The sequence below is a fragment of the Adiantum capillus-veneris genome, chromosome 11, assembly GCF_014529385.1.
Source record: "Adiantum capillus-veneris isolate H3 chromosome 11, ASM1452938v2, whole genome shotgun sequence".
Lineage (NCBI taxonomy): Eukaryota > Viridiplantae > Streptophyta > Polypodiopsida > Polypodiales > Pteridaceae > Adiantum > Adiantum capillus-veneris.
The window spans coordinates 127,844,125-127,860,457 of NC_140941.1; the positions used below are offsets into that span (position 1 = coordinate 127,844,125).

The 16,333-nt window shown below is 45.2% G+C and overlaps 1 protein-coding gene across 1 annotated transcript in view; it reads left to right on the forward strand.

The window, feature by feature from the left end:
* Positions 1-229: 229 nt before the first annotated feature.
* LOC147447991 (protein AUXIN RESPONSE 4-like) overlaps positions 230-16,333 on the forward strand; it is a 41,391-nt gene continuing 25,287 nt past the window's right edge. The window contains exon 1 of the mRNA XM_086523885.1: positions 230-1,480. Coding sequence (XP_086380011.1) covers positions 275-1,480 — 1,206 coding nt within the window. The 5' untranslated portion in view covers positions 230-274. The remainder of the gene's footprint in view (positions 1,481-16,333) is intronic.

A 16,333-nucleotide genomic window follows, 5' to 3' on the forward strand; every position in this document is an offset into this window, starting at 1 on the left:
GTGCGTATATGGTGTCCATGGTGGAAAACAAATGCATGATAAGTAAACTTGGACTAAGACAAAAATAAACTAAGACAAAAAAGATAAACTTGAAAATGCCTGAGTTAAATCGGACGGCGAAATTTACCTCGCATCGCGCCTCTATAGATCCCATCACGGGGTCTTCATTAAAGACCCGTGGGATTTATCCCTGAGGCTGCCTTCGCCTACAATTACACCGTGCTTAAATGGGGCAAAACTAAAACCGTTCGGTAGGCCCTCTGGAGCTCTTCTAATGGTCATCAAATCAAAATCAAAGCCAAGAACGCAGAGCGAAATGGGCGGCGATGAAGATGCAGGGGAGCCTACAGAAGGCAAGCTAGAGGAATTAGTTGAGAAGAAAAATGGACAAGATGCGAAGACCTCTGTTGTTGGCGATGATGAGAAGGGCGTTCAACAAAGCACTACTGTGTTTGTCTTTTGGGCTTATGTTGCAGCATTCGTCGCCTTGCTCACCCTCTCTATGCTTCTCATCTCCAGCGTCATCCCGCCTGATGAAGAAACAGAGTTCTTTTCCATGCCCCCAGACGTGCGGCAACACTATAGTAAAGGCAAGCACCTCAAGATTGAGGTGGGTAAGGATCGCCTGCCCATTAAAGTGTTTGTGAGAGAAGAAGGAACCCTCACAATGTCGGAAACTGTACTTCTTTGTCACGGCCTGGGTGCTAGCTCTTTTACATACCGGTCTCTCATTTCGAGCTTAGCTTCCCTCGGTTTGCATGTCATTGCGCTGGATTTCCCTGGTGCTGGGCTTTCTGAGAAGCCTGCTGCGAATCAAGGTGGCCTCTTCTCGAAGCTCAGGGAGATCTACAAAGAGATATTAGAGAAAGGCTTGCTTTGGAGGTTCGAACAGATGTTTGAAACGGGTGCTTTTCCCGACCACGCACCAACACTAGAAGTAGGTGTTCAGTATGATGCAGGGGATTTGAGTGAAAGCATTGCTCAAGTGGTAACCTTGCTAGCTCCTTCCCCTGTTCACATAGTGCTTCATGATACAAGTGTAGAAGCAGGCTTGACTTGGGCCATTCAAAATCCCACTCTAGTGCAAAGCATCACACTTATTGACACTTACCCTGGCACTCCAAGCTTTCCTGCTGGCCTTTTGGGCTTTCCAGGAGTAGGTTTCTTGATCCTCCGGTCTTCAATTTTGCTGCAGGCACTGCTTCAGCGTTGTTGTGCTACACATGTTACACAAGTTGAAGCCCATTCTCATGCTTTTTTGCTTAGGATCCATGGTGGGCAAGAGTCAGCTCTTCGAACGTGGGAGATGGCAAATGCCAGTTTTGATTTGGTCTCGACTATTGAGAAACTTAGTGAATCACCTGTACATTTGGTATGGTCTAATAGCTCTGGGAAGCGTTGGCAGGATCTAGGTGATTGGTTTGCTTCTCACTTACCAGTTGCATCATATGCTAGCCACAGTGGTGGCCGTTGGCCCCAGGTAATACTGCCTTTTGCATTTTGGATATAATTTCATTTATGCTTGAGCTGATTGCATTCCACCCACGCAGGGACCCCACTTTTAATGAAAGGTGCACACGATGTAGGCATAAATCTTCACTTGAAATATTGTTTGTTTGATTTGGAAAATTAGAAAATAGAATGCCTAAGCTACCTTTTTAGCTTTCAGTAGGTCGCAGATAACTTTTTACATGTTCTAAGATTCATTACACGGAAGAACATATAGAGCATTTATACCATTTATCTTGTTGAGAATGTGATAATGCTCAACTAGTATCATACAGTATGTATAGGTGTGTATATGTATGTATATATATATGTGTGTGTGTGTGTATATGTATATGTATGTATATATATGTGTGTGTGTATGTATATATATATATATATGTGTGTGTGTGTGTATGTATATATATGTGTGTGTATGTATGTATATATATGTGTGTGTGTGTATATATATATATATATATATTATCTGTATGTGTGTATATGCATGTATACATACATACATGCAGGTATGCATGCATGCATAGAGAGAGAGAGAGAGAGAGAGAGAGAGAGAGAGAGAGAGAGAGAGAGAGAGAGAGAGAGAGAGAGAAGAGAAGAAGAAGAAGAAGAAGAGAGTTTTAACGTCGTAGGAAACTATCCTAAGAGACCTTAGAGATCTAGCCGACGAGGAGTTGAACTCAAGAATTGTTATTCAAAAGGGAAATGGCATAACCAATCTACCAGACTTGGGTGATAGAAAGGTTATACTATTTTCCTCTTTTTATTAGCGCACACACACCCACATACACCCGAGAAGAAGAGTTTTAACGTCGTAGGAAACTATCCCAAGAGACCTTAAAGATCTAGCCGACGAGGAGTTGAACTTAAGACCCGTTATTCAAGAGGGAAATGGCATAACCAATCTGTCACAAGACGGGCACCACGTGCCAATAGAAAAGAATAGATTGAACAACTTTAAGCACTCCAAATAACAACTGAATTGAGAGAGACGCGACACGGAGTGGCGGAATTCCATCCCAGAGAGTATTGGCCCCAAACCTTGGCGCCCCTTTCGGTGTTTTTTTATATTGCATCAACACAGTACAAACCGGTTCTCTCCAAGAAGCATGCGAGAGAATGAGCCCTTAACACATATTTAAAGGCCCTTGGCCTATGAAAAGAAGTTTACATGAAAAGCCTTCAAACTCAAAAGCTTCTGGTCCAAAAGCAATGCCAAAAAGCTGCCAACGTAAATCACGGAATTCCGTACAACCGCCACGTCAGCAGCCAGCGCAAAACGCGAAAATCCGTACAGCCTGCCACATCAGCACTGTCAGCGTAATTTTTGAAAATCTGCCACGTCTTCAGTTTCACGCTGTGTGTGTGACGGTCCAGCTTTATTCTAATCCTTTATGTCACTTAGGACCCCATCGGACGTGGTTCCCATAAGTTGGTAGGACTTGTTTTTCTGTTACTTATTCTTCTTAGGGTTTAGGCCCCTCGGCCGACATTTGCAAGTTGGCTCCATTCTTCAGGGCTTTGACACGTCAGCAGTTTGTGACATCTCCCCTTCTTGAAAGAGCGTGATTACAACATATTTCCAAAACAACTCAAGCTAGCTCAGAAATTTTCGAGGGTCATTCCGAGAGACATTCCGAGGAACAATCAGTTTGCTCTTTTTGTTAAGGAGTTAGCTACTCCTTTTGGCTCTTTTGATCAAGGAGTTGGCTTCTCCTTTCGGCTCTTTTGATCAAGGAGTTGACTTCCCCTTTCGTCCAGATTGGAACTCTTGATATTCCGGTATAGTAAATTAGCCATCACACCCAGACCGCACTGCTCTTCCACGAGTGTCTTGATGCATTAAAATTACATACCCATGCAATCTTATCCAATTAGGAATATTCAGTGGTTGGCACATCACAATGCAACACAAATGCTCACATATGCATGTTACAAGATATAGAAACATGAGGTCGTCGATGAACACTGCTCCCGCATAACCTAAAAAGGTTCGGGCCGGGAGATATAGAGGCCTTTTACAACCAAACGCCCCCCAAATCGCAACCTGCGTCGTTTGGAGGTGTTGAGAGTAACCATTGCTCAGACTTCTTAATACTCCTCTGGCATAACCATCCAGGTCCGGGCCGGGAGCCACAACAACAGTGTTTTTCAAGCATACAACCAAACGCTCCTCAGACATCGGCCTGCGTTGTTCGGAGGTTTTCTAGCATACAACGGAATGCTCCCCAGACATCGGCCTGTGTCGTTCAGAGGTTCAAACAATACCAAAACAATATTTCTCACCTCTCCACCCGGGAGTAAAATCACCAATCATTGAAACCAGTATTAAAACCAGAGTCAAACATTTCAAATCAGCACTAAAACAGGTTCAAAACAGATACCATCCATTTCAAACAAATTTCAAATAGGATCACCAAACAAGTTCTCAAACAGAACTCAAACTTGAAAGAACAATCTCGACATCAGTCGAGCTCGATAAGTCGAGTGACTTTCCATCTTGTAACCTGCACCAAAAATTAGGGTTAGATTCTTCCCATAAGGTCGTAGTCGACCACAACATGGTCCATCAGCTCTTGGACAGGTAGTGTACCTCTGGCGGCGATGGTAATCTCAAGCCATAGCAATCACAACGGACCTCCAAGGTCATCTGCTCGTGAAGAGACATCTACTGAGAGATGTCGATAAGTTTCAAGTTATAATCTGCTAGGGTTTCCATGGCAAGCATTTTAGGATACCCCACTCTGCTAGAAGTTGCACTAAGAAGGAAGACGTGAGAAACCATATAACTTCGGGCAAAATAATTTTCTTGAAATCTTGCCAAGTCCTTGGCGTGTGCGGATTGGTAGCTATAGACATTAACATCTACATGGCACTGCTTCTGAGAAAAACAATGACTCCAAATAAATTTGGATCCTTCTCATGCAAGTGATCTTTATGGCTTATGCCCTATAAGACATAAGCGGTGAAGACGTGAGCACGTCCGATGTGCGTTGAAGTAAGGGTGGAAGTAAGGGTGGAAGTGGCTAATAAGTCTGGGGTCGGAGCACGAAGCTAAAATTTCCAATGAACTTTGGAACTGCGATCTTGCTCTGTCTGCTCTTTGGTGGGACCGGTATGCTTTCAGAAAAACACACGCGTGATGCTCTGATACCACTGTCACAAGACGGGCACCATGTGCCAATAGAAAAGAACAGACTGAACAACTTTAAGCACTCCAAATAACAACTGAACTGAGAGAGAGTGTCACGTGACACATCCAACCCTATGTGTCTGTGGACAAGCTACAACACGACAAGGGTTCAGTCAGTCCAATCAGTCTAGATTTAGAGGTGATCTGACACTTTGTGAGTCTGTTAGCAGACCGTGCATGTCCAGGCACTTAGTGTACATGCATATCCTCTGGTTGCACACAGCATGATCATAAGCATTCCCATCAGAATTCATCAGAATCCTTCAAGGGAATTTTCTAGTGCATTTAGCCTATTTTCCCTATTTTTGATATTTTTCACTTATTATTTTTAAGCGACTTTTGTTGGAAAGTAGGTAGGGCAAATTGAGTAAGTTTATATATAAGCAAACCTTGACTAGCACTAATTGGCAGAAGAGGCGGCAGGAGCTCCACGCTCAACAGGCACCTTCTCAGCAGAACCCCCCCAAGAGACCTAGCGTTTTTGGAGCAGAGCCAATACCTAGCGTTTTCATCACCAGATCAGCCAGCGATTTGCACTTGCAGATTCCGACGACAGCAAGACATCAGACCAGCCTAGCGTTTTGCATTTGCAAGACAAATGGCGACAGATTCCAGATTTTCAGCCCTAGCGTTTTTGCATCTGCATCCAACCTTAGCGTTTTGCAGGTTCTCCGCGACGGAAACTCAAGGAACATCAGCGTTTTCAGTTTTCAGCCTTTAGACATCGTAGAAGAACCCCCGAACCTCGCAAATCTCACCTTCTCGTAGCAGTTCCTCGCCGCACGATCAATTTCCGCAAGCTTTACAGTTTCAGCCCGGAAAACGCAGATTTCAGCATCTGCGTTTTCAGTGTGTCGTCGTCGCATCGTCACCATTGACATCGTCACCGACATAGAGTTAGAATTCAGCTGATAAAGATTTGCAAATTTCAGCCATTAGCATTTTCATATTTTAGCCCGTCTCGTCGTCCTCATCGTCGTCGACATCGTCGGCAAGTCCAAGCATTGTAGAGATTTGTGCAATCATAAGTAGACCGTTCTCGCGATAGAGAGTGGGGCCTTCGGAGGAGGGTTTGACAACATCTTTGGTGTTGTGTTCTCTTCTCTCTCTATTTCTCAGTCTCATGCACCTTCACTCACAGTGCCCATTCACTTTGTTTGTGTCCATTGCACTCTCTCATTAAGAACGGAAGGCTCTCCCTTCCATAAGTAAAAGGAACCTTGAGCACAGTTCGGAGCACTCATCTTGAGCAAAGTTCAACATTCATTCCGCTGCACCTAACATTGGTATCAGAGCTTTGGCAGTGTTCTGTATCACTCAAGGAAAGAACCACAAGAACCACATAATTTTTTTTTGCTTGTTGCGGTCGCACGAACCCAAGTTCGCTTGGGCATGTCGATTTCCTAATCGTGTTTTTGAAGAGTGACAGGAATCCCAAGAAAGAAGGGCTTGTCCAGCCTCCCCTTTTTCACTCATTGACAGCGGACCGTGCATTTAGCGCCGGCCAATCGACGTGAGGTGGGAAAAAGCAACCTTGGTATGAGCGCAAGGCCGCCAAAGGGTGCGCCCGCGGAAAAGAGAAGAACTCGGGTGAAGAGAAGATCCTTCTTGAACACAGATTGCAAGCGAAATCAAGAACCCCAAGAACCAAGACTCCGCAAGAACCCAAGTTCCTCGTGAACTTAAGAACCCAAGACCACAAGAACCCACAAGAACCCACGACTTGAGTGGATGGTCATCACTCGAAGCGGAATGGATACTTTGCTTGGAGGTAATGAGCATGAGAGAGGCGAAGAAGAATTTTCCCCACCATGAGGTTTTCCCAACCCTCCCCCTTCCCCATCTACGCCAAGGATTGCACTAACTCCTATGGAGGAGTTGGAGCAAATGTTTATGGACAGGAAGTTAAAACGCGAAGCAAGAAGAGCAGAAAGAAAAGCAGAAATGGAGCATGAACACCAAGAAAGAATCGCAGCCATGGCACGTGAGCGTGAGCAAGCACGCTTGGAAGCCAAAGAACGACAAGCCAAATTGTATCGTGAGCGTGTAGAAAGACAAGCAGAGAACAAAGCAAGACAAGCAGAATTTGATCGCGAGAACAAAGCCATTAAGAAAAGAGCGACCACCACATGAAAGAATTCTTGCGACTCTTTTCTCAAGTTCAAACATAGATGCAAGAGATTCGGGAAAAGGAGACTCTTAGAGTCTTTTCTTCTCCAAAGCATGACACACAAGATAAGCATGATGATTTGGATGTTAATGATGAGCATGATGATTTGCATGATCAAGATGTGATTTCTCACAAGCATGATGATTTGCATGAAGATGACGCGATTGTTCACAAGGATTGTGAGTTAGTAGATACTTTTTCTAGCGAAGCTAATCTCATTGCAGATTCGACCAATCAGGAAGAACCGATCTTGGCTCTTGAGCCTAGGTCCAAAGAACCCTTACAGGAAGTATTATGTGTTCACATGATTCATATGCACGCATTGTTCGAGTGTTCATTCGTGACCGTTTCCTGTATTTTAGTCAGCGTCTTTATGTGATCCTTTTTCCTAGGCATGACATATTGTACGTTGAGCACGTTTCACTCATAAATGAGCACGAATGTATGCGGATTGTTCATGAAAAGCTGAAAAGTATGTATGTAAGGAAGTCACGTTCCATGTCTCTTCCTTGGTATGACACATTCGTAGAAAGAGCACATGGTATGAGCACCAGGCATGGGCATTTCCATTGTGAATTGCCACAGTTGATTGCTCTAGATCATAAGAGAAAGATTCGATCTCATTGTTTGTGTGTGTGTGGTGAACAGTTTAGTACTCTGTCTATTTGTTCATCTACATTGAGGGCACAGTCTTTGAGGAAGACAAGATTTTTTCCACTCACTTTACATGGAATAGGTATGTTCATGGTTTTGTGTTGGGAATTTCAGGAATTTTCAGCCATGGAGATTCTTGAAGACGAAAGAAGCATGACTCTCCAAAGACGAAGCATTGAAGGATCCACAGAAGACTTTGTGTCACTTTCGGCGCGGCCCAAAGAAGCAAGCGTTGCAGACCTTTATGAAGTTCAAGTACCGCACAACCCACACATCAGAGTGGGCCAGCGAAGAGTCCCTTTCAAGATTCCGGATGTTCTTGGCGATCTCCCTCGACGCTATATAGTTTGGTACCAATACCTCACTTTGAAAAGGAGGGGATGTCACGTGACACATCCAACCCTATGTGTCCATGGACAAGCTACAACACGACAAGGGTTCATTCAGTCTAGTCAGTCTAGATTTAGAAGTGATCTGACACTTTGTGAGTCTGTTCGCAAACCGTGCATGTCGAGGCACTTAGTGTAGATGCATATCCTCTGGTTGCACACAGCATGATCATAAGCATTCCCATCAGAATCCATCAGAATCCTTCAGGGGAATTTTGGAGTGCATTTAGCCTATTTTCCCTATTTTTGACATTTTTCACTTATTATTTTTAAGTGACTTTTGTTGGAAAGTAGGTAGGGCAAATTGAGTAAGTTTGTATGTAAGCAAACATTGACTAGCACTAATTGGCACAAGAGGCAGTAGGAGCTCCACGCTCAACAGGCACCTTTTCAGCAGAACCCCCCCAAGAGACCTAGCGTTTTTGGAGCAGAGCCAATACCTAGCGTTTTCATCACCAGATCAGCCAGCGATTTGCACTTGCAAATTCCGGCGACAACAAGACATCAGACCAGCCTAGCGTTTTGCAGTTGCAAGACAAATGGCGACAGATTCCAGATTTTCAGCCCTAGCGTTTTTGCATCTGCATCCAACCCTAGCGTTTTGCAGATTCTTTGCGATGGAAACTCAAGGAACATCAGCGTTTTCAGTTTTCAGCCTTTAGACATCGCAGAGGAACCCCCGAACCTCGCAGATCTCACCTTCCCGCAGCAGATCCTCGCCGCACGGTCAGTTTCCGCAAGGTTTACAGTTTCAGCCCGGAAAACGCAAATTGAGTAAGTTTGTACGTAAGCAAACATTGACTAGCACTAATTGACAGAAGAGGCAGTAGGAGCTCCACGCTCAACAGGCACCTTTTCAGCAGAACCCCCCCAAGAGACCTAGCGTTTTTGGAGCAGAGCCAATACCTAGCGTTTTCATCACCAGATCAGTCAGCGATTTGCACTTGCAGATTCCGGCGACAGCAAGGCATCAGACCAGCCTGGTGTTTTGCATTTGCAAGACAAACGGCGACAGATTCCAGATTTTCAGCCCTAGCGTTTTTGCATCTGCATCCAACCCTAGCGTTTTGCAGATTCTTTGCGATGGAAACTCAGGGAACATCAAATTTTTCAGTTTTCAGCCTTTAGACATCGCAGAGGAACCCCCGAACCTCGCAGATCTCACCTTCCCGCAGCAGATCCTCGCCGCACAGTCAGTTTCCGCAAGGTTTACAGTTTCAGCCCGGAAAACGCAAATTGAGTAAGTTTGTATGTAAGCAAACATTGACTAGCACTAATTGGCAGAAGAGGCAGTAGGAGCTCCACGCTCAACAGGCACCTTTTCAGCAGAACCCCCCCAAGAGACCTAGCGTTTTTGGAGCAGAGCTAATACCTAGCGTTTTCATCACCAGATCAGCTAGCAATTTGCACTTGCAGATTCCGGCGACAACAAGACATCAGACCAGCCTAGCGTTTTGCATTTGCAAGACAAACGGCGACAGATTCCAGATTTTCAGCCCTAGCGTTTTTGCATCTGCATCCAACCCTAGCGTTTTGCAGATTCTTTGCGATGGAAACTCAAGGAACATCAAATTTTTCAGTTTTCAGCCTTTAGACATCGCAGAGGAACCCCCGAACCTCGCAGATCTCACCTTCCTGCAGCAGATTCTCGCCGCACGGTCAGTTTCCGCAAGGTTTACAGTTTCAGCCCGGAAAACGCAGATTTCAGCTTCTGCGTTTTCAACGTGTCGTGGTCGCATCGTCACCATCGACATCGTCACCGACATAGAGTCAGAATTCAGCAGATAAAGATTTGCAAATTTCAGCCATTAACATTTTCAGATTTCAGCCCGTCTCGTCGTCGTCCTCATCGTCGTCAACATCGTCGGCAAGTTCAAGCATTGTAGAAATTTGTGCAATCATAAGGAGACCGCTCTCGCGATAGAGAGTGGGGCCTTCGGAGGAGGGTTTGACAACATCTTTGGTGTCGTATTCTCTTCTCTCTCTATCTCTCAGTCTCATGCACCTTCACTCACAGTGTCCATTCACTTTGTTTGTGTCCATTGCACTCTCTCATTAAAAATGGAAGGCTCTCCCTTTCATAAGTAAAAGGAACCTTGAGCACAGTTTGGAGCACTCATCTTGAGCAAAGTTCAACATTCATTCCGCTGCACCTAACAGAAAGAGACGACACGCGACACGGACTGGCGGAATTCCACCCCAGAGAGTATTGGCCCGCCGCCCCGAACCTTGGCGCCCCTTTCGGTATTTCTTTATATTGCATAACACAGAACAAGCCGGTACTCCAGACTCTGCACCTTCTCCAAGAAGCATGCCAGAGAATGAGCCCTTAGCACATATTTAAAGGCCCTTGGCCTATCAAAAGCAGTTTACATGAAAAGTCTTCAAACTCAAAAGCTTATGGTCCAAAAGCAATGCCAAAAAGTGGCTAGTGTAAATCACGGAATTCCATACAACTACCACGTCAGCAGTCAGCGCAAAACGCGGAAATCCGTAAAGCTTGCCACGTCAACACTGTCAGCGTAATTTCCAAAAATCTGCCACGTCATCTGTCACGTGTACAATTAACCCTATGTGCATGTGGACATGCTACTTCATGACTAGGGTTCAACTCACCTTAGGAAGCGTTCTGGTACCTTTGTGAGTCTGTTCGCAGAGCGTGCATGTCAAGACACTTAGAGTAGTTGCATTTCCTCTTGTTGCACACAACATGATCATCAACATTACCATCAGAATCCATCAAGAGCATTTTACAGTGCACAGAACCTATTTTTCCTATTTTAGCATTTTTCACTTATTACTTAAGGAAACTGACAGTCACTAGGAGAGCAGAGGCAACCTCTTGCAACAGGCCATCTAGCACTTCTTCTCAAGCAAGAACCCTCAGCAACTTCAATGTTTTTCTGCCAGTAGACCAACGTTTTCAGCAAATCAACTTCAACGTTTCCAACCTGCAATACTAGCGTTTTTCAGCCCTTGACAATCAGCGTTTTCAACAATCTGCAAACAACGTTTTCAGCAAGTGAAAATCAGCGTTTTCCAGCTAGGAATAGCAGTGTTTCCAGCCTTGCTACAGAAGCATATTCAGCCATACAAGACAACGTCTGTCTAGTCATCGTCGTCACCGTCGTCTCCGACCTAGATCCTTATTGCATCATAGCGTCAAGAACTTGCATTAGCAGGTTGTATCAGATTTGTGCAATCAACAGCAATAGACTTCTCTCGCCATCGTCTCGCTCTATCTCTCAGTTTTAGTACCTTCATGCACAATGTTTTCGACTTTGTTTGTGATCATTTGCACTCTCTCACTAAAGAACGGAAGGCTCTCCCTTCCGTAAGTAAAAGGAACCGTTGAGCACAATTCGGAGCACTCATCTTGAGCAAAGTTCAATATTCACATCCGCTGCACCTTACATTGGTATGAGAGCTTTGGTAGTGTTCTGTATCACTCAAGGAAAGAACCACAAGATTATTTTTTGGTTGTTGCGGTCGCACATAACCCAAGCCCTCTTGGATGTGTTGATTCCTAATTGTGTTTTTGAAGAGTGACAGGTAACCCAAGAAAGAAGGGCTTGTCTAGCTTCCCCTTGTTTCTCTTTTCACAGCGGACCGTGCACTTGGCGGCCGGCCAATCGACGTGAGGTGGAAAAAAGCAACCTTGGTGTGAGCGCAAGGTCGCCAAGGGGTGCGCCCGCGGGGAGGGGAAGAGCTCGGGTAAGAGAAGATCCTTCTCTAACACAGATTGCAAGCTAAAGAAAGAACCTCAAGAACCCAAGAACCTGAGTTCCTCGTGAACTTAAGAACCCAAGACTTCAGTGTATGGTCATCACCCGAAGCGGAATGGATACTTCGGATGGAGGTGATGAGCATGGAAGTGTCGAAGAAGAATTTTCCCCACTAGGAGGTTTTTACGACCCTCCCCTCTCCCCATCTACGCCAAGGATTGCACCAAATCCTATGGAGGCTGACGATGATGGACATGATGTTACAACAAGAAGCGCAACGTGCTGCCTTGGAGCGCAAGCGCGAAGAAAGAAAGGTATCCTTGGATCGTGAGCATGAGCAAGAGCGCTTGGCGGCCGAGGAAAGAAAGACATCCTTGGATCGCGAGCGTGAGCAAGAGCGCTTGGCGGCCGAGGAAAGAAAATCATCCTTGGATGGCGAGCGTGAGCAAGAGCGCTTGGCGGCCGAGGAAAGAAAGACAATCTTGGGTCACGAACGCGAAGAAAGAAAGGCAATCTTGGAGCGCGAGCATGAAGAAAGAAAGGCAGAATTAGGTCGCGAGCGCAACGAAAGAAAGGCGCAAAGAAAGACGGTTAGCCTTGGAGAGAGACGAAATGGGCATAACTGATCTGTCACAAGACGGACACCATGTGCCAATAGAAAAGAACAGACTTAACAACTTTAAGCACTTCAAATAACAACTGAATTGAAAGAGAGAGACGACACGCATCACGGAGTGGCGGAATTCCACCCAAGAGAGTATCGACCCCAAACCTTGGTGCCCCTTTCGGTATTTCTTTATATTGCATCAACACAGTATAAGCCGGTACCCGAGACTCTACACCTTCTTCAGGAAGCATGCCATAGAATGAGCCCTAAGCACATATTTAAAGGCCCTTGCCCTATGAAAAGCAGTTTACATGAAAAGCCTTCAAACTCAAAAGCTCCTGGTCCAAAAGCAATGCCAAAAAAAGCTGCCAGCGTAATTTACGGAAATTCGTACAGTTGCCAGGTCAGCACTCAGCGCAAAACGCGCAAATCCGTACAGCCTGCCATGTCATCATGTCAATGCAATTTTCGGAAATTTGCCACGTCATCAACAACTATGCAATTTTCGGAAATTTGTTGTTGCTTCTGCTTCTTCTAGGGTTTAGGCCCCTCAGCCGGTAGCTCCGTTCTTCAGTAGGTCGACATGTTAGCAGTTTGTTACATTTACTAAAACCGGCCTGTGGGGCGGTAGGCGTTGGCTTTTACCCAAAATTCTTTACTTTAAACACACACAAAGTACTTTGCAAAGGTAACCTGTAACGGGGATTAACACCTAAGTACACACACGGCTCGGGAGCTAGAATGCTCCGAGCAGACGCCGACAACCTGTAGGCCCCAAAATTGGCGCCCCTTTCGGTATTTCTTTATTCTTTAACAGAGGGAATAAAACCTGTGATCTCCTACAAGCTGCCCCGCACAATCTAGGCTAAGAAACATCCGTTTTGGCCCGATTTCGGCAGCATAACTGTACTAGGACACTTCACAGTCAGTATCCCCACGCAATAGGTGACTTTCCCGACGCATACGGACACTTTGCAAAACCTGGCGAGAATTTGCAGCACGCTGAATTCTCTGTTTTCTGCCCCGAAAATGCGCCAGTTCACGTGTACAGCGGTCCCCTCGCGTCCCCGAACCTCTTGCGGGTATTAGGGTCCGTTTAGGGCTGAAACCCTAAATCTGCAAAAATACACAGCAGGCTGTAATTCCCTGTTTTGGGCTCCGTTTCGTGTGCCGGTCGCATCTGTAGCAAGACCTCGAGCTCCCGCACTTGTAGGGCTACTTGCCCTTTGAATTGGACGAGATTTCTGCAGTGAAACCTCTCTGAATTCACCTGGGCGGGGGATTAGCCGCTAGCTAATCTAGTACCTGTGCAAGAGGCTCTTACCTCGGCAATCGCGCATGAACCCACATAACTGTACATTGGTCAAATGAAAAGCCCTCTTGTGGGGCATAACATACTGCTCGTAGGGGAGAGAGAGAGCAGTGCGTAGCGTGCAAGGCATCACTCCTGGCACCGCACTGTACATAAGGGGGAAAGGAAGCACTCCATATCTCTTAACCTGTGGCAGAGGCAAAATGAGGCTCCTCTCAGCTTAAAATTCAGCGCCAACTCTTCCTTTGTGAGGCAAGTGCACAGAAATGTGCCACTTGGCACATTTTACAAGCATTTTCCCGTTTTGTGTTCGCCGCTTAAAAATCTCCCAACTGGTCGCCCAGTTGACTTCGTGGCAGAGTTGTAAAATGTTCCCCTAGTCATACAGAGGTAATGACGTGAATACATTTCACGGCCCAAAATAGCGGTTCCCTAATTTTTAGGAAATGATTTTGTTGGGCTCCTTGTGGTCATCTGACTATCTATCCTCATTGGGACCGCATCCAAAAGTGCAATGTGGCCCAACTGTCGGATACCTTCTGTTGGTAGTCACACCTTGACTTTAGGCCTTTATTGAGTTCACTTCCTAGTATCCACCAACTTGCTAAGTGCGACGGGGGAACCTATATGATCTTGCTCTGAGCCTAGACATCCTCTTACTATACGAATTCTAGTGTCGACCACTACCCATTTGCGGGTGAAACTACCGTTCACATTGACCATACAATGTCTGACCGTTTGCTACTTCAAGAAGAGGGTCTCAAAAATAAAACAAAACCCCTTGGAAAGAAACCAACAACTAAAGTTAGCAGTTGCCACGTCCTCGTGACATAGTTAATAGTTGCCACGTCCCCGTGACATTACCCCCTCTTGAAATCGCAAACGTCCTCGATTGCATACCATAAATACATGCCACTGATGATCTTGTGCTATCAACACTCTTTTATCATGGTATGTATCCGCAAGAAAGGTCATAACACATAGATACAAATGACTTCATGAGGCCTTCATACTTTTGTCATTTCCATCTATTATACTGAATTCATATGTACATTTGATGTACTAGCTCTATCATTACCTCTCCTTTGCACACGTTGGGTTGGGCATAAGTAGGCTGTAATCCATAGGTAAAACTGCAATACATTTGGTGACTCTGACAGTTCATGCTCTTCCATCCACTTTGCATCCATAGGCGGATAGTTCTTGAACTTCACCAAATAGCATCTTGCAACTTGTCCTTTAACTTTTCTGTCCTTATGTGCCAAAACTTGCTCAGGTACCAGGATCTCATCAAGTTCCTCAACTTCTGGCTGATCTTCATCTGGCATATCTTTTGGCACATCACCCACGAAGGGTCTTAGAAGACTCACGTGAAATGCATTATGAATCTTCCATGCATCAGACAATTTCAGCCTGTAAGCCACATCACTGATCTTGTCGCCTTCAACAATCTCAAAAGGTGCTTTGCCAGTAGACGAATGCACCGTATTATTGTACGCATACTCAAGCATAGGCAAATACTGTTTCAACTTGCCCTTATTATCTGACACATAGCATTTGAGCAGATCTAAGAAAGTAGAATTAGCCTCTTCTGACTGTCCATCAGTTTGTGGATGAAACGAAGACGAGAACTTGAGTGTAGTGCCCATGCTCTCAAACAATCCTCTCCAGAACAACTGGTCATGCGAGGATCACGATCATTGATAATCGATTGTGGCATACCATGGTACTTAAACACATTGTACATGAACAAGCGTGCCATCTGATCAGATTTTATCTTCTTCCTGACAGGGATAAAATGGGCCTGCTTGCTGAACCTGCAGATAATGGTCCATATACCATCATTCCCTGTTGGCGTTCTTGGAAGATCAAAGATAAAGTCCATAGCAATGCTTTCTCATGGCTTATCCAGAATCGACAGTGGTTGTAACAACCCTGGTGCCTTTTGCCTGTCAAACTTGACCTTTTGGCAAACTATGCATGCTCGCACAAAGGCATCCACATCTCTCCTCAAGGTAGGCCAATAGAAATTGTTGCATCAATGTCACGATGCCTTGCATACGGTGGGACATGACTCTCTTCAATGACCTTATGTCGCAGTGGCCTAGTGGCACAAAGTCTGCCATGCATCATCATAAAACCATCTCTGAGGAGGTAGTGCTCGTGATGTTGCCCCTCTTGTAACTGTTCAAAGATCCTTGCAAAATCTGCATCAACAGTATACTGTTCCTTCATGTCATCTAACTCATGATGATAGGGAATTGACACAACTGAAATTTGTGGCTTTCTTGATAACGCATCAGCCACAACATTCTTCTTGCCTTCCACATGCATAATCTGGAAGTGGAACATGGAAAGAATGGTTGCCCATCGCATATGCTTTTCGGATAACTTTGATTGTGTCAAGAAGTATCGCAAGGTCTGATAATCTGTTTGGACAATAAAATCAACACCTAAGAGGTAGTGCTTCTAGCTAGAAAGTGCATGAATCACGGCCAAGAGCTCTTTCTCATAGACTTGCATAGTCCTCTCTGGCCCTTGCAAAATTCAGCTTTCATAAGCTACTACCTGTCCATCTTGCATTAGCATTGGTCCGATGCTATTGCCACACGCGTCACACTGGACCACAAATGACTTCCTGAGATCTGGCAAAACAATAACTGGATCTGAAGTCAACTTTTCCTTTAAGAGACTAAAAGTTGAAATCTCTTTTTGGGTCCATCTGAAAGTGACCTATTTCTTTTGCAAAGCGTGAAGAGGCGATGCTATCTCTGCCATAT